The following is a 23,656-nucleotide window of genomic DNA, read 5'->3' as shown; positions in this document are numbered from 1 at the left end:
GTTGGGTCTTGAGTCTCTCAACATTCTCTTCACAATATCCCACAGATTCTCTATGGGGTTCAGGTCAGGAGAGTTGGCAGGCCAATTGAGCACAGTGATACCATGGTCAGTAAACCATTTACCAGTGATTATGGCACTGTGAGCAGGTGCCAGGTCGTGCTGAAAAATGAAATCTTCATCTCCATAAAGCTTTTCAGCAGATGGAAGCAGGAAGTGCTCCAAAATCTCCTGATAGCTAGCTGCATTGACCCTGCCCTTGATAAAACACAGTGGACCAACACCAGCAGCTGACATGGCACCCCAGACCATCACTGACTGTGGGTACTTGACACTGGACTTCTGGCATTTTCTTCTCCCCAGTCTTCGTCCAGATTCTGGCACCTTGATTTCCGAATGACATGCAGAATTTGCTTTCATCCGAAAAAAGTACTTTGGACCATTGAGCAACAGTCCAGTGCTGCTTCTCTGTAGGTCAGGCGCTTCTGCTGCTGTTTCTGGTTCAAAAGTGGCTTGACCAGGGGAATGCGGCACCTGTAGCCCATTTCCTGCACACGCCTGTGCACGGTGGCTCTGGATGTTTCTACTCCAGACTCAGTCCACTGCTTCCGCAGGTCCCCCAAAGTCTGGAATCGGCCCTTCTCCACAATCTTCCTCAGGGTCCGGTCACCTCTTCTCGTTGTGCAGCGTTTTCTGCCACACTTTTTCCTTCCCACAGACTTCCCACTGAGGTGCCTTGATACAGCACTCTGGGAACAGCCTATTCGTTCAGAAATTTCTTTCTGTGTCTTACCCTCTTGCTTGAGGGTGTCAATAGTGGCCTTCTGGACAGCAGTCAGGTCGGCAGTCTTACCCATGATTGGGGTTTTGAGTGATGAACCAGGCTGGGAGTTTTAAAGGCCTCAGGAATCTTTTGCAGGTGTTTAGAGTTAACTCGTTGATTCAGATGATTAGGTTCATAGCTCGTTTAGAGACCCTTTTAATGATATGCTAATTTTGTGAGATAGGAATTTTGGGTTTTCATGAGCTGTATGCCAAAATCATCCGAATTAAGACAATAAAAGACCTGAAATATTTCAGTTAGTGTGCCATGAATCTAAAATATATGAATGTTAAATTTTCATCATTACATTATGGAAAATAATGAACTTTATCACAATATGCTAATATTTTGAGAAGGACCTGTAGTCTTAGGCTGCTGGAGGACATAATGACCACTTTGACCCTCTTCGCTACATTCTCATACTACTCTCCAATTTTGCATTATTTGCTGTTATTTCAGCTTTTGACTCTATGTTCTCTCACTGTTGTTTTCTGTTTCTAGAAGATACATCTGACCTGGCTCCAAGTTTAGCTGTGGCACCTTCCTGGAGGGGGACATCGACTGAGCTGCTGCTACCAACAACTTAATGCTCACTTTATACAGATGATACACTAGGCCTTGTCTTTCAGTGTTTAATCCTTCTGAGAAATCTGAAAATCTATGAAAAGTAATGAAATCACACATTTAGGTAAAGTAAGATAGGAGGGGGAAGAAAATCCTATTTCAGACTATTCTGAGCAGAATAGAGTCTGAAATAGTACAAAAAACCTCAGCAGGGGTAAGCAACACACACATAAGTAAAGATTCAGCAAGGGTACGGTGGAATCTTGAGGGTGTGAATATATGTGTTTGCAAGAATTAGACTGTCAACACTGATAGAAGCGCCATTGTCCTTGAGAAGAGAGGTGGAAGTTTTATCAATAGGCCACATAGTCCTATCAGCACACAGCTGGTAGGGGACTGCTGGGGAAGAGCGTCGTGTTTATATAACATCCAGGAGATATTATGTCGATAGCCAGTTAGCAGAAGTTGCCAAGGCCACATTGGGGCGCCAGATTTAGAAAAACAATAAATGTTGTGGTTCAGGCAGTTGTGAATTTTCAACTACCTTAAGAGTTTTACTGGTATGTCTCAATTGCGAATCCAAATAGCCAAATTTCTGGTATTTTCCGCAGATCTCGAGCGTACAACTTTTCCAAGATTATATCCTTTAACCTCTGAGTCCAACCGCTGCCAGGCTGCGAATCTGTTCTAGAATCGTGTCCAGTTTGCGATTCTGCTCTCTTAACACTTCAGTCTGAGTGTTGACCGCTCTAGACTCCATCTATTATCGCAGGAAGCTTTGGAATGCTTTGAACAGCCGCCCACGTTTTGCGAATCACTTGATAAGCCAGGTAACCACCATCTCCAAAAAGTAGAGATCCTGTTATCAAAAGTCCAAATATGTAGACATCTTCTATGTCCTCAACCGACATCGTAGTCAGGCACACAATCTTCCACTGCTGCCAAGAATCCATTGTGTATCCAGAGAAAAATGTCCCGTCTGGACAAGAGGTTCTCCTTTACCCTGTCTTCCCGTTGAAAACAAATTTGATCAATTATGTTGAGAGTCCAGCTGACCAGATTCATAATTTACAAGTTTGGAGGATATGCAAAGCAAGGCTCTGAGAAAAATACAGACAAAAAGCAGAAGCAGGGATCAGCAGGGAGGGAGGGAGAGAGAGAAAAGAGTGCTGCTACTACCCACTGCTCTGAATATGGTAGCAGTTATGAATAATGAACACAGCGCTGCGAAATGAAAACCTGTCTCCCTGTTCAAAGACTCAATCGCAAGATGCAAATATAATATATTGCAGGACCTAGAAGAACAGTTCCTAGAGGAGTGCCAAGTGTGCCACTGCCCGGGCTGTGGCAGAGACAAAACCCCGCGCCTGGGAGGAGTTCGGTGAGGCCATGGAGAAGGACTACCAGTTGGCCTTGAAGCGATTCTGGGTATCCGTCCGGCGCCTCAGGAGGGGGAAGCAGTGCTTCGCCAACACTGTTAACAGTGGGGGTAAAAGGCTGCTGACCTCGACTGGGGACATTATCAGGCGGTGGAAGGAGTACTTCGAGGATCTCCTCAATCCTGCCATAACACATTCCCTGGTGGAAACAGAGGCTGGGAACTCGGGGTTAGACTCTTTCATCACCCAGGCTGAAGTCACCGAGGTGGTTAAAAAGCTCCGCGGTGGCAGCGCTTCTGGGTGGATGAGATCCGCCCTGAGTACCTCAAGTCTCTGGATGCTGTAGGGATGTCATGGTTGACACGCCTCTTCAACATTGCGTGGCGGTCGGGGACAGTGCCTCTGGACTGGCAGACTGGGGTGGGGGTCCCCCTTCATAAGAAGGATGACCGGAGGGTGAGTTCCAACTACAGGGGGATCACACTCCTCAGCCTCCCTGGTAAGGCCTACGCCAGGGTATTGGAGAGGAGAGTCCGGCCGAAAGTCGAACCTCGGCTTCAGGAGGAGCAGTGTGGTTTTCGTGCCGGCCGTGGAACACTGGACCAGCTCTACACCCTCTGCAGGGTACTCAAGGGATCATGGGAGTTTGCCCAACCTGTCCACGTGTGTTTTGTGGACCTGGAGAAGGCATTCGACTGTGTCCCTCATGATGCCCTGTGGGGAGTGCTCCAGGAGTATGGAATCGGGGGCCCTTTATTAGGGGGCATCCGGTCCCTGTACGAGCGGAGCAGGAGTTTGGTCCGCATTGCCGGCACTAAGTCAGACCTGTTCCCGGTGCATGTTGGACTCTGGCAGGTCTGCTCTTTGTCACCAGTACTGTTCATAACTGTTATGGACAGGATTTCTAGGTGCAGCCAAGGGCCGGAGGGGGTCTAGTTTGGGGACCAGTGGATTTTGTCTCTTCTTTTTGCGGATGACGTAGTCCTGCTGGCCCCCTCTAGCCACGACCTACAACATGCGCTGGGGTGGTGCGCAGCAGAGTGTGAAGCAGCTGGAATGAATATCAGCTCCTCCAAGTCCGAGGTCATGGTTCTCGACTGGAAAAGGGTGGCTTGTCCTCTTCAGGTTGGAGGGAGGTTCCTGCCTCAAGTGGAGGAGTTCAAGTATTTCGGGGTCTTGTTCACAAGTGAGGGAAGAATGGAGCAGGAGATCGACAGACGGATCGGTGCTGGAGGAGGTGTCAGTGGAGAGGGATGTCTGGGCATCTCTGCTGAGTCTGCTGCCCCAGCGACCCGATCCCGGATAAAGCGGAAGACGACAACGATGACTATTCATCACAGTATTTGCTGCAGAACTGCTAAATAGGTTCATGGACTTCTGGCTGACCTATTCGTGTATCCGCCATTTTAATTTCTTGCTGTGATTTTGTAGTCCAAGCTCATGTATGCCTATGCTGAAAGAGGATAAGTCTAAATGTTCAGTTGTTGGGTGTATTAACCCACACAATTCATTACACCGTACCCCAGCATCAGAACCTCTTCAAAGTGCCTTTATAAATTTATTTATTAGTGGGGAAATTCGTATTTCCCCACTTCAAGGAGCCTCTGCCTGTATCAAGGAGGATTTGCTGAAAGACTTAATCTGATTAAGGGGTCTATAGAAACGACGGACATAGCAAAGCAGCAAGCTGCAAATAACGCTAAAATGAGAGCATACATTATATGAGGTCCTGGCCATTGTTTTGATAACAGTAGCATCTCTGCTGATGTTGGTGCTGTGTGCTGCTTTTAGCTCTATGAGGACAGAACCATACTGCGTGTTTTGAATAATATTACATAAACAGTTTTGCATTGTTTTTGCCGTTTTTGTCTTGTCCTGCGACACTAGATAATTTTATCCCTGTTATCAAACTACAAAAATGGCTAATCGGGTTAAAGTGGAGTGCTCTTTGACCTGGAGGAGGAGGGGTGTGAAGTGCCTCAATAGCAATAGTTGCTCTAGTATTTTAGTTGACCCTCAACCTCCGCATATTCTAGCCACACATTAAGTAACCCAAGAAAGTTATTAAATTATCTGTTTCTATAAAAAGTTTTTACAAAATATTAGTCAATCACATGCTTGAAGCGTTCACTTACAGTTGATCTTTGGGTTTACGATAGCCATGTGAATTGTCAGTCAAGGAACATAAAAGATTACACACAGTACAAATGTACAAGTACATCTACTAAAAACAAAGAAGACAAATTTGGGCTGGAATTTACACTTAGATGAAACTTAAATTCCTGACAATGCTCTTCCTAGAAGCTACACCTGGCCTGGCTCTGTGTCTGCCTGTGACACCTTTCTGGAGAGGGGAATTGTCCGAGCTTCTGCTGGCAACAACTTAATGCTCACCTTCTACAGATGATCCATATAGCCCTGTCTTTTAGTGTTTAACCCTTTCTCTCTCCTAGACATGGCTACTGACTGAGCTTTTACTGTGACTAACTCTATGTGTTCTCTTTCAGACTCTAACCTTGAAAACTGGCTCAGAGTTTATCTGTTCTTTCTTTCTAGGTGAAACGACTAAAGGAGCTACATCCATTAACATTTACTTTTCCTTCCCATAGAAAGTACTCCTGGATCAGTGCTTCTGTGTTCTCTTTGTGTCTCTGCTCTGTTCTCTTAAACCTCCAGTTGGTCGTGGCAGATGGCCGCTCACACTGAGCCTGGTTCTGGTTCTGCTGGAGGTTTCTTCCTGTTAAAAGGGAGTTTTTCCTCTCCACTGTCGCTACATGCATGCTCAGTATGAGGGATTGCTGCAAAGTCAACGCCAGTGACTGTCCACTGTCTCTACATGCTCATCCAGGAGGAGTGAATGCTGCAAGTCACTGACTGGATGCAATCTGCTGGGTTTCCTTAGATAGAAAAACTTTTTATCCAATTTGAATAAATAACTAACTCTGACTGCACTGTTCAATAGTTAGGATTAATTGGAATGTATGAACCTGACTGTTGTGAAGTGCCTTGAGACAACATGTGTTGTGTATTGGCGCTATATAAATAAAACTGAATTGAATTGAATTGAATGTGTGCTCAGTTTGCAGGCAAGAGTGAAGGGAAGACAACAACTGTCTTCTTAATTACAGTTTCCAATGCATCTGTATGGTCAGTTTACAAAGTGCTCTTTAGCTCTTGATAGCATGGAGAGGAGGTAATGCAATCATTTAAATTAGGTGTAATGGCGCCGAGACTAATTTAAAAGATGGAGGATGGTGAGAAACACTTCTCTAAAGAACCATAGCTAGGTAATGTGTGAATATCAAACAATATAATAGGTGCAACCCTCAAACACTGGCATAGTAACACACCACTAAAGCAGTTTAACAAAGAAACAATAATCAAATATGTTTACTTTTGTACAGAGATACAGTTCCTGCTGTTCAAAAACAAAAAAGGATATAATATGGATTTTCCAGAAGTAGAGAAGCCATTCCTGCCTCCTTGATCATAGGCCTGGCCATCAGGGTCCGACGACGCCAGAAAAACTACAAACATGAGTTAGACAAACAGAACTGTATTAGAAAAGTTCATATTAGTCCGTAATGAACAGTGCTCTAAGGTGTTGGTGCTCCACTTGCAACATAAATATGCCTGCTAAAGGTCACTCTTAAAACATCAACCGCAACAGTTTTGTGATAATGATTTCTATGTCTGTAAGGTTATGCAGCTGGAGATGTTTCCAAACCAGCTCTTTGTGGAAAAATGGCAAGCCTAAGAACTTGCTGAGCGAAGCTTAGTGAATTTTAAAAGCATTATAGAAAACCAACAGCTATGTTCTTTCTTTTTCCTGTTCTGAGGTTTGAATCTTAAACTCTATAAAATAAACACATATGGCAACAGGAAAGGATTTTTGGTCAACGTGTATCATATTATGAGCTAAAATAAAATGTAAAAAAACCAAGAAAACAATTTTTTATTGTGATATCATACTTATTTTTTTATACAAATCTGCAATGCAAGTCTATGCATAGAAATCCTGTGAACAAAAAAAGGATTTTTTAGCTTAACTGACCATCCCCTAATCAATCAATTAACTTACTTATGCCATACATCCCCTCACAATAAGTTAGCAGGTAATACTACAGTATTTTTAAGACAAAAATAACACTGGTTTACATGATTCTCATTTAAAAACAAAAAGAAAGTGACATTTCCTTTAAGCAAACAGTTCAAATCAGCGCCTCAAAGACAACGTCCAGTTTAGAGGTGGAGAGTAATAGATGCCTCTTTGCATTGCTATGGCAGGCCCCACTACAAAATGTCTGAAGAAAGGGGGCCACACCAAGGGGCTGGCCTCTTGGTGCGTGCTTCTCTGACCAGAGCCAAAGTTCTGTGGCTGAGGTAGAGAACCTAAGCAACATCAAGATTGAGGGTAGATGGTAAAGATGTCTACCTAGACATGTTCTTGTTTCACCAGTAATCATGCGTCCTTGCATTGCTATGGCAGTCGCCAGTAAATAAAGAGTCCAGTTTAGAGGTGGATAGTAATAGGTGCCTCCAGGCAATTGCATGGGAGTTCTTCCTTCATTGCCCAACTAAAAAATGTTGAGGCTTTAGTTTGGAAATATCAGTGAGTTTATTTTGAAAGGATAAAGTAGAACCATTTCCATCACTGAGTCCCAGCAATAGTATTAAGAGCATTGCTGCAATTATCGCTGTGTGAAGACTTTTATTTTGTAGGGTGTTGGGACCCACAGCCATGGTTACAATGTGAAAGGCCAGTACAGACTTTCCTGGAACTTTCAAAATAAATTGCATTAACCTACTTCCGGCACAGCCAGGAAACGGGGTAACTGCGGACTTCCTGTCCAAATAAAAGCACCGCTCTTGCTACATCCTGTCTCTTCCACCCGGGACTCCGCTGCGAGGCTGGCTGGAGAGAAAAGCGCGCTAATGTCTCTTTGCTGGCAAAAAGACATAAACTGGATCCAAGGGTGTCATACGATCATCGATCATATGCACAAGTTAAGTACTGATCAATTACTGTTGAAAGTATCCGGTATTCATTCATAAAAGGGAGATTAATGTATAAGCATTGCTTTACTTTCTCTCTGAGGCCTGCAGAAGCAAACTGTGTTCCAGAGAATATCCTGCGGAGACGCGACCTCTACGAAGCAGAGTGGAGCGGTTTTTCCCCGGTCTGAGAGGACGACAACAGGAGCCGCATCCCGTGGTAACGTGCAGTGTGGTCAGCGGACAGAATGAGCCGTCTTCCGTTATCAGCTTCTTTGTTAGCTTTAACTGCTAACAGCTTGCTGCTAAATAATATTTACCCAGAAAGATTGTTAGTTTTTAATCCAGTAAATAATCAGAATCAGAATCAGCTTTATTGCCAAGTTCGTACATACAAACAAGGAATTTGACTCCGGTACACTTTGCTCTTTTGTTCTGTTTTTGTATTACAGAATATACACATTTACAATGTACAATATACACATATATAATAAAAAGGAGCATTTGCAACATCTGTATGCTGTTGTTTTGTACTCTATTAAATGTTCATCAGAGAAACAGCCTGGGGGAAGAAACTGTCTCTGTGGCGGCTGGTTTTAGAGAACAGTGCTCTGTAGTGGCGGCCTGAAGGTAAAGCTCTGAACACTTTATGTGCAGGGTGTGTGGGGTGTGTCCCTAACATCATTTTATTAAATATGTTAACTAAGTAAACACCATTAAGCCCCATTTCTCCAGAAAGATTTGGCTCTTTTGCAAAATATTCACTTAAATATTTTACCATTTTCTTTAATAATATTTCTTTAAATATTATTTCAATAACTAAAGGCAGCTAATTAGACACCGTTGAGAATTAGTCATCCAGAAGGTTGGTTTTATTCAGCGGATCATTCTTTAAAACATTATTTTCTTAAAATAATATTTTATCTGATCTTGCATTGTGAACGGTTGTCTAAAGGTATGCTGATTACTGCCTGAGTTGGTTCCAAGACTAACTTCACTTCCAGGTTCTTCAAGATAATCCTTGGTTCTCAAATATAAATAACATTGCATGGTAATGTTGCATCACTCTTTTTGGTCATGATTTTCAATCATCTTTAATCAACTTGTTTATATTGTACATAGTCCATTAGTCTTCCTTATTCTTTAATTCTGATTGGTAGTTTAGTTGGATTGTTTTAGCATAGTAAAGAGTTTGTTGATTGAAATATGTTTGACTTTGAGTTGACTTATTTTTGTTAATAAGTTCTTGTATTTTGAGAAATTGTGTGAATTCATTCCATATATGTGCAGAGTTTATGCTGTTCAATAATGTCAGAGCTTGTCTCGCACCTTTCTATTTTGTCCTAATACCATCGACTTACTGGGCTGGTATTCACAGGAAAACCCTTAACAGACCAAAATATTATTTGATAAAATATTAAAATTAAATATTAAATAATATTCTCAGATGCATAGTCACAACAAGGGTATGTCCAGGTCTTATTTTGAAAATCCAGCATGGCTGTCCTTTCAGATCTGGGTTAGTTCCATTTGTTATGTGGAACCTGCTGTCTATGCTATTATCACCTTAAAAAGTCAATAGTAACTATGGAGGATTGAGGCTTTTATTTTGAAAGTTTCAGTAAGCCTTATTTTAAAGGGCCAATTGGGGTCCCATTTCCAACACTGGGCAAGCTCCAACAGTAGTGTTAAGCTCAGTGCTGCAATGATTTGTTGATTTAAATATTAAGGCTTTTATTTTGTAGAACATATTTTGTCTTATTTTGAAAATCCAGCATGGTTGTCTTTTAAGCACTGGGTTGGTTGCATTAGTTATCTAGAAACTGCTTCCTATGCTAAATTCCCAGTGGACTATTTTATCAGCTTTATATATAGAAAGCATAGCTAATTTAAGCTTTTATTTTGAAACTCCTAATGACTGAAAGTGTGGAGCTCTGTTGTAGGCCCACTTGGAACAGCTAATACATTCATTATTTGACAAGTATATAAAGATGATGCTGATATTAATTTATCCCATCTACTATACAAAAAGTAATGTATAAGCTAAAATGCTAATGTTTACTACAGCCTGTATTCAAAAGTCTATGAAATTGCCCTTTAAAATGATTCACTCTTGTTCAGGTGTTGGAACAGCAGTAGAAGCTGTTTAAGTAGCTGACATCAAATGATTGCTGTTTTTATGCTCCCCTGGGACCTATGAAGATGGTCTTATCATCATAAGTCACAGAGTAGTGGTTTCATTCTGGTTCTGATAGAGATTGGAACTGGTTCTGATGGGAGCTGGTTCCTGATTCTGACAGAGGGTTCCTCCTGGATCTGGTGAACATTTGTACCTGATTCTGATAGTTTGGACTTGTTTCTGATGGGTGCTTGTACATGGTTCTGGTGTAGATTTGTTCAAGGTTAGAGAGACATTAAGGACATCCTTCAATCAAACAAGGTGTGAAAATTTTGACAGGTGGGCGGGACTTCCGGTGGCTGGGACATCCTAGGACGTAACCGGATATCATCATTAATCGGAAGTTGTCATTACAAGGAAGCGAATCTTTCTAATTGTATGTTTTTAGATGTTTTTTACATCTAAAAACAAAACATGTAGTTTCTCCACTTTAAAAGGTCACTCAATCACACGAAATTCTGATAAAAAGAGAGAACCTGACAGATTATAAATTCATTTTGTTTTAACACAGGGGGTTATTTAGATGCTATTTAGAAAAGAAGGATGAATTGGCTTCTGTTGTAGAGATGAACTGAAAAAATTAAAAATAAAGGTTATAAAATCCTCAGACATGTCACTGTTTATTGAATTAAAGCAGACAACTTGTGTATTGTCTCAGACAGTCTTCACACCAACTGTAGTCAAAAGTAATCAAGAGGAAAATAGCACTTTCATGGCTATAAGTCTGGAGCATTGTCTGACAATACACATCCACTGTTTAATGAATTAACGCGTCTGCGCTGTTGCTGAGGTGTCTCGGGGGGGTATGGCCAAGGGGCGTAACTAAGCGCGCTGAAGGTGGAGCAGTCAGTCATCCCTGGTTCTATCGAGAGATACAGCGCACTGGGAGATCGGCTTCAAATCTGGTAGCTAAAAGTTTATTTTTAACCAGTCAGTCAGTCATTTTCTACCGCTTATTCCATAGTGGGTCGTGGGGGAGCTGGTGCCTATCTCCAGCAGTCTATGAGCGAGAGGCGGAGTCACCCTGGACAGGTCGCCAGTCCATCGCAGGGCAACACACAAACAACCATGCACACACTCATTCATACACCTAAGGGCAATTTAGAGTTACCAATTAACCTAACAGGCATGTCTTTGGACTGTGGGAGGAAGCCGGAGTACCCGGTGAGAACCCACGCATGCACGGGGAGAACATGCAAACTCCATGCAGAAAGACCCCAGGCCAGGAATTGAACCCAGGACCTTCTTGCTGCAAGGCAACAGTGCTACCAACTGCGCCACCATGCAGCCCTAATTTTAACCAATTACACTGAAATATTTTTAGAACACTTGTAAGGAGAAGCTGAAAAAAAAATGCCGGAAAATATTTCAGAAAACGAAGAAGGTGAACATTCTGCTTCTATCGAAAGATACAACGCAATCTTCAGTAGTAAGTATTCATCTTTAAGAATTATTTAAGTGCTTGTGAATGCTCGTTGGATAATAATAATGTTTAACTTATATTCTTTAGAACCCACGAGTGATGAGCTGGATGGTATCGTTTTTACACAGTCTGACTATGGTAATTATTAACTGCAATAACAACATCTAGTTTAGTCAACTGGTGAATGCTATTTTGTGATTTAAAAAATAAATGAGATAAATTCTACTTACAGATTTAACAAGAGACATATTCCTGAACGTTGGAGAGGTCAGCGTTTGTAACCGTCTGCCTCCGAAAAAATCAAAGTTGAGACGGAAACTTGTCTTTAAAAAAGACAATCCGATCCCAGCTAAACATGAAATAGAGGGCGAAACCATTCATGTACCACAGTCACCTGACAGTGCGCCGGAAAAATTAACAGCTCCAGAAGAGGAGAGTAAGTAGAAAAAAAAAATATATACATACATATATATATATATATATATATATATATATATATATATATATATGTATATATATTTCTAAGCATATGTTTTCACAAGTCTATGCGATATTGCAGACTTGTTTTAACCCCTGATAAAATATTTTACAGATATATCGAATGATTTAATCCAGAACCCAAGCCTGGATAACATTCAGCAGAACTGTAGCAGTTCAGTGCAGGAAGAGTTGGAACCACCCGGAACCGTTCAAATACCCCGTGTACGGAGTAAGTTATAGTTATATTAAAATCTTCACATAAACAAGATTTTTTTTTTTTCAAAAGACCTGCATTGTAAGGTAACTTTATTTTGTTTCACAGAATATCTTAAATTGAGGAAAAGACGGCGACTCTGTGCTCTTTATACCAGGGCAAGGCTTGTTAGAGGTTTATTGAATGGTAAGTTTAATTCTTCTTATACTCATTTGCCTACTGAATTAATTCGCATATTTCATTAATTTATTTTTTTCTTTATCTTTCCAGAGGCAACGTTGATGGTGGAGCAGATTTCATCGAGACCTGGACAGCAACAGTGCAGACAGAGAGTTTCTCTATCCTTATGTGACCGTTGTAATAAAGAATCATGTTTAACGCTTCTGGCTACATGTCAGACATTGTTAGTGAAACATTGCGCTGATATCAAGGTAATTTAAACTGATCCCTGGGTCTTCTTCTTCTTCTTCTGGTGTTAATATGGAAAGCCAGATCACACATGCGCTGAATGAGATAAGGAATGTTGTTGCTCATCTTAATGAAATTCCTGTTAATGCTGATATAGCAGATAACATCGGGTTAAATGCATCTCCTGCTAACAGTGAAAATGTAATAAATCAAAATCTGTACGGTGACTTTTTTAGCTCATTAGAACAGACTGTTGAAGATTTAATTAGAACACCATCTCCATCCAGCCTTCAGCAAAATAAATCAGCTGAATTACAAATTCCTTCAACGTCACACGCCGCTGATCATACTGGGCAGCATGGCGGCAATTTAAATCCAGAGGTTGCAGTCAACCCTGATCAGATTGAGGGAGATCCTCCTGTGACTGTTGAACGTGAACGTTTTAATAACATTGAAATAAGGAGACCTTTTACCACTCCGCCTCCCTGCCCTGGTCATGTTCCTGATCTTGCTACAATCTACAGGTCCTTCTCAAAATATTAGCATATTGTGATAAAGTTCATTATTTTCCATAATGTCATGATGAAAATTTAACATTCATATATTTTAGATTCATTGCACTCTAACTGAAATATTTCAGGTCTTTTATTTTCTTAATACGGATGATTTTGGCATACAGCTCATGAAAACCCAAAATTCCTATCTCACAAAATTAGCATATCATTAAAAGGGTCTCTAAACGAGCTATGAACCTAATCATCTGAATCAACGAGTTAACTCTAAACACCTGCAAAAGATTCCTGAGGCCTTTAAAACTCCCAGCCTGGTTCATCACTCAAAACCCCAATCATGGGTAAGACTGCCGACCTGACAGCTGTCCAGAAGGCCACTATTGACACCCTCAAGCAAGAGGGTCAAACACAGAAAGAAATTTCTGAACGAATAGGCTGTTCCCAGAGTGCTGTATCAAGGCACCTCAGTGGGAAGTCTGTGGGAAGGAAAAAGTGTGGCAGAAAATGCTGCACAACGAGAAGAGGTGACCGGACCCTGAGGAAGATTTTGGAGAAGGGCCGATTCCAGATCCTTGGGGGACCTGCGGAAGCAGTGGACTGAGTCTGGAGTAGAAACATCCAGAGCCACCGTGCACAGGCGTGTGCAGGAAATGGGCTACAGGTGCCGCATTCCCCAGGTCAAGCCACTTTTGAACCAGAAACAGCAGCAGAAGCGCCTGACCTGGGCTACAGAGAAGCAGCACTGGACTGTTGCTCAGTGGTCCAAAGTACTTTTTTCGGATGAAAGCAAATTCTGCATGTCATTCGGAAATCAAGGTGCCAGAGTCTGGAGGAAGACTGGGAAGAAGGAAATGCCAAAATGCCAGAAGTCCAGTGTCAAGTACCCACAGTCAGTGATGGTCTGGGGTGCCGTGTCAGCTGCTGGTGTTGGTCCACTGTGTTTTATCAAGGGCAGGGTCAATGCAGCTAGCTATCAGGAGGTTTTGGAGCACTTCATGCTTCCATCTGCTGAAAAGCTTTAAGGAGATGAAGATTTAATTTTTCAGCACGACCTGGCACCTGCTCACAGTGCCAAAACCACTGGTACATGGTTTACTGACCATGGTATCACTGTGCTCAATTGGCCTGCCAACTCTCCTGACCTGAACCCCATAGAGAATCTGTGGGATATTGTGAAGAGAACGTTGAGAGACTCAAGACCCAACACTCTGGATGAGCTAAAGGCCGCTATCGAAGCATCCTGGGCCTCCATAAGACCTCAGCAGTGCCACAGGCTGATTGCCTCCATGCCACGCCGCATTGAAGCAGTCATTTCTACAAAAGGATTCCCGACCAAGTATTGAGTGCATAACTGTACATGATTATTTGAAGGTTGATGTTTTTTGTATTAAAAACACTTTTCTTTTATTGGTCGGATGAAATATGCTAATTTTGTGAGATAGGAATTTTGGGTTTTCATGAGCTGTATGCCAAAATCCTCCGTATTAAGACAATAAAAGACCTGAAATATTTCAGTTAGTGTGCAATGAATCTAAAATATATGAATGTTAAATTTTCATCATGACATTATGGAAAATAATGAACTTTATCACAATATGCTAATATTTTGAGAAGGACCTGTATATAAACATCATGCATATTCTCACTGAATTAGCCGATACTGCAAGATCGTTAGCCAGACGTAACGATGTTGTGCAGCTAGAATTAGTCGGGGAAAATCTGAACCGTAACGTCACGTTTACCATTAACGACGATGGGAATATGATTCTGCCTGCTTTTGAGAATTTTCTGGATGAGTTAGTACAGTCCAACGCTGAAATGCCTGCAGATAATAACCTGGAATTTGTTCTACAGGTAGTTAATGACCCTGCAGGAGGGCAAAACGTAAGGTTAAAGGAACGTTAGACTGTGAACTGATTAATAAGAAAAAGCGTCACCTGTATATTGTAGATAATACCGGTAATCAGTTATGCTTTGCCATAAGTCTTGCTCACGTCTCTGACTCTAACCTTACTGATAATCAGGCTTTAGAGCTGGGGAGGGAGTGGCAACGCAGGGCTGGTTTAGATGATCAGACAGCAGTAACTTTCAGCGACATTGGTAAATTTGAAAACATTCTAAAGAGAAAAACTGTAGTGTTTCACAGAACCGTTACAGACTCTGCAGCTCTGTGTAAATTTGAGACCAGTTTCCCTGATCGATCAAACCCTCTCTTTCTGCTGTTATTTCAAGGTCACTACTATGGGATAAAAAATCTCAAGGGTTTTATAGGATCGAGATACATCTGTGCATATTGTTATGGGAGCTATGAAAAGCCAGACACACACCATTGTGAAGGCTATTGTCCGGTGTGTCACTCATACCAGTGTATGCGTGAAATTAACGAACCTGTCGCCTGTGCAGGTTGTCACAGAATCTGTCGTAACTCTTCTTGTTTCAGTAGACACAGGGAACCCCGCAAAAGACCAATGCTGACAGGCCCATGAGTGACTGTGAGTTGGTAAAACTGTGCAAGGTGTGCAAAAGGATATACGTTATTCCAATCAGCAAGCAGGATAAACCACACGTGTGTAATGTAAAATGCCGTATTTGTGGTGAGAATATACCTCCTGATTTAGATGTGACGTGCGATGGTCATCTGTGTTACATTCAAACCGCCCAAGCCTGTAATCAGTTAGATGATAAACTGGTCTTTTATGATTTTGAATGCTTCATTGACGAGAACGGTGTGCACATCCCCTATCTGGTCTGTGTTAAAACGCTGAAAGGTGAGGAATGGCATGCTTATGGATTGAATTGCACCCAAAAATTACTTCTCCATTTCAGGAGACCGATGTACAGAGGCTTTACCTTAATAGCTCATAACGCACGTGGGTATGATAGCTACCTGATTATCACAGCTATGCTGCAGTTAGGCATTAAACCTCATCTCATCATGCAGGGAAGTAAAGTTCTCTGTTTAACCGACCCTGATTACAGGTTAAAATACATTGATAGCCTGTCCTTCATGTGTATGAAGCTTAGTGCGATGCCGAAAGCATTAGGTTTTAGAGATAAGACCAAAGGTTTTTTCCCCCGACCTATTCTCGTCTGAGCAACATCTCCAGTATGTGGGGTCTTTTCCTCCTCCATCCTCCTACACTGTAGAACGCATGAGTCTTCAAGAACAACAGGTGTTTAACAGATGGTACAGAGAAGCGAGCAAAGGGGTCTTTGACTTTGAGAAGGAAGCTCTTTGTTATTGTAAAAATGATGTGGACATTCTTTATCAAGGTTGTGTTAAATTCAGGGATGAGTTCTTTAAGGAGACAAGTGTGGATCCGCTTAAATGCGTCACGATAGCCTCAGCCTGCATGAAGGTTTTTGTAACCAATTTCCTTCCTCCTAAAACCTTGGCCATCCCCTCACCTCTGGACTACAGACGTAGTAGTAAGACATTTTCCATCACGTCCATTCAATGGCTTGGCTGGATTTCAGACAGCAGAAAAATTGACATCGAACATGCATTAAACATGGGGGAAAAGAAAATTGGTCCATATTCTGTGGATGGGTATGCAGAGATTAACGGTGTCAAAGTTGCGTTTGAATTTTACGGCTGTTTTTCCCACGGCTGTAAAAAGTGTTACATGCCTCATGACAAATGTCCTTTGAGATGGGTCGCATTTGAACAGTTTTATGCAGCCACTGTTGAGAGAAGCAAGGTGTTACAAACTGTGTACGGCCTTCGTCTCGAGGTCATCTGGTAGCATGAGTGGACTGAAATGAAAAAAATCAGACCCGGGGTTGATCAGCTTTCTTGAGAAAGTTAATGCACCCGAACCGCTATCACCCCGAGATGCTCTGTATGGTGGACGCACCTGTCCTATGAGGTTGAGGTACACAGCGGGGGCAGGTGAAACTGTACACTATGTGGATTACACATAGATAATAAAGATCAATTCAAACATTGCAATCTTTAAAAAAAAAAAAAAAACTGTTATATATGTATACCAGTAGAAAGCTGAGAGAGAATACAGAAAAGACAAAACAAGTCATCAATCATCTGAGATCGGATCGCAGCACTCTGAGACAGAGTTAAGCTGCTTGAGACAATTATTACCGCTCATCTTATCGTACATATCAGTGATTGCACTATGGAAGCCTTGTACCGATTTCAGTTCATATAAAACCGTCTCAGCAATCGTTTTTACTCTGAAGTCATCTGCTTGTATGCGTCGAAGTGTCAGAAGTTTCCGAATAGCAGGAAGGAGCTTGGGGTTTACGAGTCGTCGCACGATGCGTTGAAAGTTGACTTGGTAATACTCCTCCTCCAATATCTCCAGGCACTGATGCTGTCGTTGGCTCGGGTGGTTCGTAATGCACCCATAACAGGTTTCTTTGACATAGTTCAAACAAGTTATGTTGAATAAATGAAGTATTGATGAGAGCGCTTGAGATCCAGGCGTCAATTTCATCACCCTGATTAGTCTCCTCCTCCTCTGGTGAAGGCTGAGGGGCGGGTATCGGGTCTTGAGTTTGTGGGGAGGGTGAGTAGCTGATGGTTTCCTCGTCCTCCACGATCACCCTCTTGTCTTCAGGTTGGATATCTGTGTGTACAGACTCAGCCATGCATAGTGGTGAATAGAGGCCGGGTGAAGGCGGATGATATGATCTGAGGTTGTATCCTGTCGGTGTCCCTGAACTGAATAGGGACTCAAAGAGCTGCGACGATGAGGCGGCTGGTGAGTAGAGGTCTGGAGAAGGTGGATGATACGGCCCGGTGTTGAAGCTTTTATCATCATGATCAGGAGAGAAGACGGTCTCTTCTTGCTGGCTGTAGAGGTCCCAGTATGGTGTTTTCCCGTACACTCCATACATTCTCAAGGTCTGCCGCCCGCCGTTATGAAGAAGAGTCTGTGAGCTCGCAGTTAGACCCTGATATATAGCGCAGGAAGGTGGGAGAGTCCTCAAGAAGGGGAGTGGGTCCTCAAAAGATGGTGGGCTTTAGATCCACAGCAGGGAACGTCAGGATTCTTTTCACTGACATAACATCAATCCAGCAGCGTGAGTTTTCGAAAAGGTTGGAAAGACGCTGTCCAATTTCATTCATCTTCTCAACCCAAGCATCATACGGTAGAGCCAGCACAGTCTTGAATACACCGCAGTTCTGATTGAATGCCTCCAACACAAACAGATCTGAGGGGGTCGTCTGGTTATTCTTGCGTTTGCTTGCCTGAAAAGACCAGCGGCCATTTGCTGTGGTTTTTGACCCCCACAATGCACTAAAGAGAGGTTCTCTCGCAGCTATTTCAACATCGGAAGGACACATTCTCATCCTTTTTGCTGGTCGAGGAGAGCTTTCATCTTCATCCTCCCTTTCGTACACTGAGACTGATTCAGGGTTATCGTTAAGGTGTGGGATTGCCAGCCGTAACACAGCCCAGTCGTTGTGGGTGAAAGTACACAGAGCCAATGATCCATTAAATACCTCGTCTTGATCCAATTGATACAGGCAGAGCTCTCCTATTTCGTACATGAAAATATACCCCCAGCTACCGCTCAGTCCATATGGTTCCAAAGACCACTCTTCCTGCAGAGTGTCGAACGGAGGCCTTTGTACCTTGCATAGGTAATATGTTAATTTCTTCGGGGCATCCATTTCACGGCGCGTATGCCTGTAGATGGTTACTGGGGTTTCACACAGAAGAGATGTACGTCTTAGCTGACCTGAGGCCTGTTTTTCATCCATTGTTGTTGGTGAAGTTGAATCATCATCTGCAGAGTATGTTACGATAGGAATTCCGATAGGTATCTCAGACGAGGAAATAGATGATGTAGATGGTTGTTCATCATCTTGGCACATCTTGCTTTTCTCCCCGGTTTGATGAAAAACTCTCTTAACTCTAACCATTGTTCAACAAGCGTTCTTTTCCAGCGAATGCTGCAGGTAAATTGTTGCGTTTTCCGCTAGTATTTAAAACAAACAATGAAGAACGCCCCTCTGTTTTTTAATTTGTTGATTCTAGATTTGCCCCCTAATGACAAAATCCTATTAGCGCGCTTAGTTACGCCCCTTGGCCATACCCCCCGAGACACCTCAGCAACAGCGCAGACGCGTTAATTCATTAAACAGTGGATGTGTATTGTCAGACAATGCTCCAGACTTATAGCTATGAAAGTGCTATTTTCCTCTTGATTACTTTTGACTACAGTTGGTGTGAAGACTGTCTGAGACAATACACAAGTTGTCTGCTTTAATTCAATAAACAGTGACATGTCTGAGGATTTTATAACCTTTATTTTTTCAGTTTCTTGTTACGTTTTACATAGACATACTGGTTACAACCTCTGGCTCCCACGTGGAATGAGGAGAAAACTGTTTTCTCTAAATCATCAATAACTATTGCTCTAAGATGAAAAAAAGAAAAGCTTAAGGTAACTAAAATTATCATCCATTTTTCCAAATGGAGTCTCTCATGATTCCAAACAAAGTCTTTTAGCTGTAGAATCCATTTCTAATTTGGAAACAGGATGCTGAGCACTCATAACCATTTTTTTCAGTTCATTGGTTTCTCTGTTTTAGATCATCTCTACAACAGAAGCCAATTCATCCTTCTTTTCTAAATAGCATCTAAATAACCCCCTGTGTTAAAACAAAATGAATTTACAATCTGTCAGGTTCTCTCTTTTTATCAGAATTTTGTGTGATGTGCCTGCATTAAATTGAGTGACCTTTTAAAGTGGAGAAACTACATGTTTTGTTTTTAGATGTAAAAAACATCTAAAAACATACAACTAGAAAGAGTCGCTTCCTTGTAATGACAACTTCCGGTTAATGACAACATCCGATTAATGATGATATCCGGCTAATGACAACATCCGATTAATGATGATATCCGGCTAATGTCCCGCCCTAGGATGTCCCAGCCACCGGAAGTCCCGCCCACCTGTCAAACTTTTCACACCTCGTTTGATTGAAGGATGGCCTTAATGTCTCTAAGGTTCTTATGGAGATTTTTGCCAGGTTCTGGTGGAGTTGCGAACTGGCTTTGATTAAGATTTCTTCCTGGTTCTGATGAAGATTTATACAATGTTCTGATGGATGTTTGTTCCTGGTTCTGATAGGTTTGACCTGGTTCTGATAGACGTTGGACCTGGTTCAGATGGATGTTTGTACATGGTTCTGATGAAGATTTGTACCAAGTTCTGATGGAGTTTGGACCTAGTTCTTATAGAGGTTTATTCCTGTTTCTGATGGAATTTGGATCTGGTTCTGATGGATGTTTCTCCCTGGCTCTGATAGAATTTGGACCTGGTTCTGATACAGGTTTGTACCTAGTTCTTATACTGGTTTGTACCTGGTTCTGATGGAGATTTTTTCCTGGTACTGATGGAGCTTTTTGGCAGGTTTTGATGGAGTTTGGACCTGGTTCTCATAGAAGGTTCTCCTGGTTCTGAAGGCAATTTGGACCTGGTTCTGGTGGAGGGTCCCTAACTGGTTCTGATGGAGATTTCCTCTTGGTCCTGATGGAGTTTGGGTCTGGTTCTGATGGAGATTTTCTCCAGGTTCTGATGGATTTTGGAACTGGTTATGATAGAGGTTTCTTTCTGGTTCTGATTGAGTTTGGACCTCTATGAAATTGCATTTTAAATTTAATCACTGCTGTCTAGGTGTTGGAACAGCAGTACATGCTGTTTAAGTACTGAACACAAAATGGCCGCCGTGTAGCTGCTTCCTCTGAAGACGGTGAAAGGGTTAGGGGTTGGGTCAGGTTTAGGCCATAGAAATGAATGGAAGTCAATGCAAAGTCCTCACAAAGACAGTAAAACAGGAATGTGTGTGTGTGTGTCAGGGCTCTTGGGTGTGTCTGAGTGTGAGACAGAGAGAATAGATGCAGAAACAAAGACAGAATCACATCCAGACATATACAGTGCAAGATACATAGAGCTATAAATAGAACAGTGAGGAATGAATCAGCCAATCAGCAAAGAGCGTCAGTGTAACTTGACACCTGCTGTTTCTCACTCACGCAGCACCTCACTCTGTGTCTCCCCTGGTCTAGGCTTTATAACATGGAGGCGCATGCTCCCGAACTACCGCCCATAAGTCGGAAACCGTAAGGGCTATCGACGTCATTCTTGGACCGTTTTTCTCAGGACGGACAGGGGAACGAGAATATTAACACGGTTTTGCTAAAAATATAATATTAAAGGCACAACACTTGGTGAAAAGAAAGGGAAAAACGGAGAAAAACATAAATGCCTGAACATGCTCTCGAACAACGTCTAATAACTCGGAAACTGTAAGGGCTATTGATTTGATTCATGCACCGTATGAATCAGCAGGCCTTGCTGAACAATCATGGAGCTTCTCAAGTTTCTACAAAAATCTGTCTGGGAGGTGTGTCCCTGTGAAAAAGTGGATCATGTTGACCATTTTTAACCCGAGTGAAGGTGAATTTTTCACTCTCAAACAAACCTACTTCACGCGGAAACGATAAAATGGATCCAAACGATTTTTGGACCGTAGGTATCAGCAGGGATCGGTGAACAATCCTTGAGATTTGCGCGTGTCTACATAAATCCGTGTAGGAGATATGACAGTGTAGAAAAGTGGATAATTTTGAAATATTTCAATTTTAAGCGATTTTGGGAAGGACAGATTTGGTACTCCTAAACAAACCTTTTTTATGACAAAAAGATTAAAGGTATCAAAAAAATACCTTCACTGTGAGCGCCAGCAAGGTCTGAAGATGAATCTCCAGAAGGCTCATGTCTCTACCTCGAACGGTTTACGAGAGGCGGCAATTCGAAAACATGTGAGTTTAACGATTTTTTGCTCTGATTTTTTCTGAAATTCCTATAGGTTTCCCATCCAGGTGTGTTGACTTTGCGTTGCTTCGGGGCGTGTTGCCGGAAAACTGTTTGTCCCACATCAATGAGGGTGACATTTTCTTAATCGCGAAAGAGCATCCTACGTTTTGATGGGTAATTTGTATAGGTTGAGATATCAAAAAGTTGAATTATACAATAATAGCAGAGGGTTGTGAAAGCATTTTAAAAGTTGAATGGCGTTTCTAGCTGAAAGTATGCGGAAGTAGTTAAATGGCAAAAACAGTGAAGTTTTAGTGGAATTTTTGCCGTTTTCCATTCATTTCAATGGGGCAAAAATCAGCAGAAAAAGCGGAATATTTTAAAAAGTATAAAAGGTACAAATACCAAAAGTCATTGCCGGAAAGAGTAGAATGAGCAGAATATTCTGAATTTTCAACGGTTGAAATAGCACAAAGCATACAGCAGAAGCGGTTCAAAAAAATGGAGTAACTAGAAGAATAACTAGAAAAATGTGCATTTCCCGCGAAAATGCAGCGTGAATGCTGAAAGCTGAATTTTTTAGCTGAAACCTGGCAGAAACAAGCTGACATTGACTGCAGACAATCTGCAAAAATTTTATGAATTAGAAGAAAACAGAAATCTAAACTCCTGTTGAAAGCTGGCAGAAAGTGGCTAAGGTTGACAGCAGAATATCAGCTGAAATCAGATTAGTAGAAATAGCAGAAACAGCAAAGAAAAACTGTCATCTGATCTGTTTAAGCAGGAAGACTATTAGCTATAAAACAGCATAACAAGGTGAAGTTACCTCAAAACTGCTTGTTGAAACAGTTGTTGAAATGCAGGAACTGAATTAAAAAAGCAGGAAAGAGCTGCCCATTGATGAGCTGAAAAAGCATAGACTGAAGCAAAAATATAGCCTAAGAAGTTGAAGTCAGTGCTAAAATATATAAAAATTTACAGAAAATTCAGAAAAAGAATGAACTAACAACAAATACGCTGAACAAAAACAAACAAGAAATTGCCTAAAAAAGGCAAAAGTGTTCTTTAGCTAAAAAAGAATCTGAAAATGCTAACATTAGCATATTGGCTATCACTAGCATGAAGTCTGATATTAATTTACCCCATCTACTATGCAAAAAGTAATATATAAGCGAAAATAAGCTACAATGGTAATGTTTACTACATCCTATATTCATAAGTCTTTGAAATTGCCCATTAAAATTATTCCCTCTTGTTCAGGTGTTGGAACAGCAGTAGAAGCTGTTTAAGTAGCTGACATCAAATGGTCGCTGTTTTGATGCTCCACTGGGACCTATGACTTATCATCATAAGTCACAGAGTAGTGGTTTCATTCTGGTTCTCAGAGTTTCTGATTGGGGTTTTGTTCCTGATTCTGATAGAGGGTTCCTCCTGGATCTGATGAAGATTTGTACCTGGTTCTGATAGAATTTGGACCCGTTTCTGATGGAAGCTTGTATATGGATCTCGTGTAGATTTGTTAAAGGTTCTTATCGAGATTTTTGGCAGATTCAGGTGGAGTTGGGACCTGGTTTTGATTAAGGTTTCTTCCTGGTGAAACAGTGAATTTTGAGGATTCCCCCCCTCCCTTGACTCCATTCATTTCTATGGGGTTTTGGGGCATCGTTTTTCGTCAATAACTCGAAACGCCAATAAAAATAATAGCACACATCTTGAGACTGAGACGTTTTGATATGTTTATTGTGGGGTGTGCGCTATGGTTCGGGCAGCATTAATTCAGGCAGAAGAAGAATAAATAAAGAGTCCAGTTTAGAGGTGGATAGTAACAGGTGCCTCCATGTGGTGGGCCACTGAGGACACACCTTCCTTCAAATCTGGGGAAAAGAAGG

General features: G+C 41.8%; 1 protein-coding gene across 2 annotated transcripts in view; it reads right to left on the bottom strand.

Annotated features, from left to right (window-relative positions):
• abhd18 (abhydrolase domain containing 18) overlaps window positions 1-23,656 on the bottom strand; it is a 107,025-nt gene that overhangs the window by 24,032 nt on the left and 59,337 nt on the right. For both annotated transcript variants that reach the window (XM_047354042.1, XM_047354043.1), the window contains 2 exons: window positions 6,206-6,290; window positions 4,899-4,926 (listed from right to left, as the gene is read on the bottom strand). In XM_047354042.1, coding sequence (XP_047209998.1) covers window positions 4,899-4,926; window positions 6,206-6,290 — 113 coding nt within the window. The remainder of the gene's footprint in view (window positions 1-4,898; window positions 4,927-6,205; window positions 6,291-23,656) is intronic.

This window comes from Girardinichthys multiradiatus, chromosome 23, assembly GCF_021462225.1.
Source record: "Girardinichthys multiradiatus isolate DD_20200921_A chromosome 23, DD_fGirMul_XY1, whole genome shotgun sequence".
Classification (NCBI taxonomy): Eukaryota; Metazoa; Chordata; class Actinopteri; order Cyprinodontiformes; family Goodeidae; genus Girardinichthys; species Girardinichthys multiradiatus.
The sequence above is the reverse complement of the archived record's forward strand: the minus strand, read 5'-3'. Positions and strand labels throughout refer to the sequence as shown.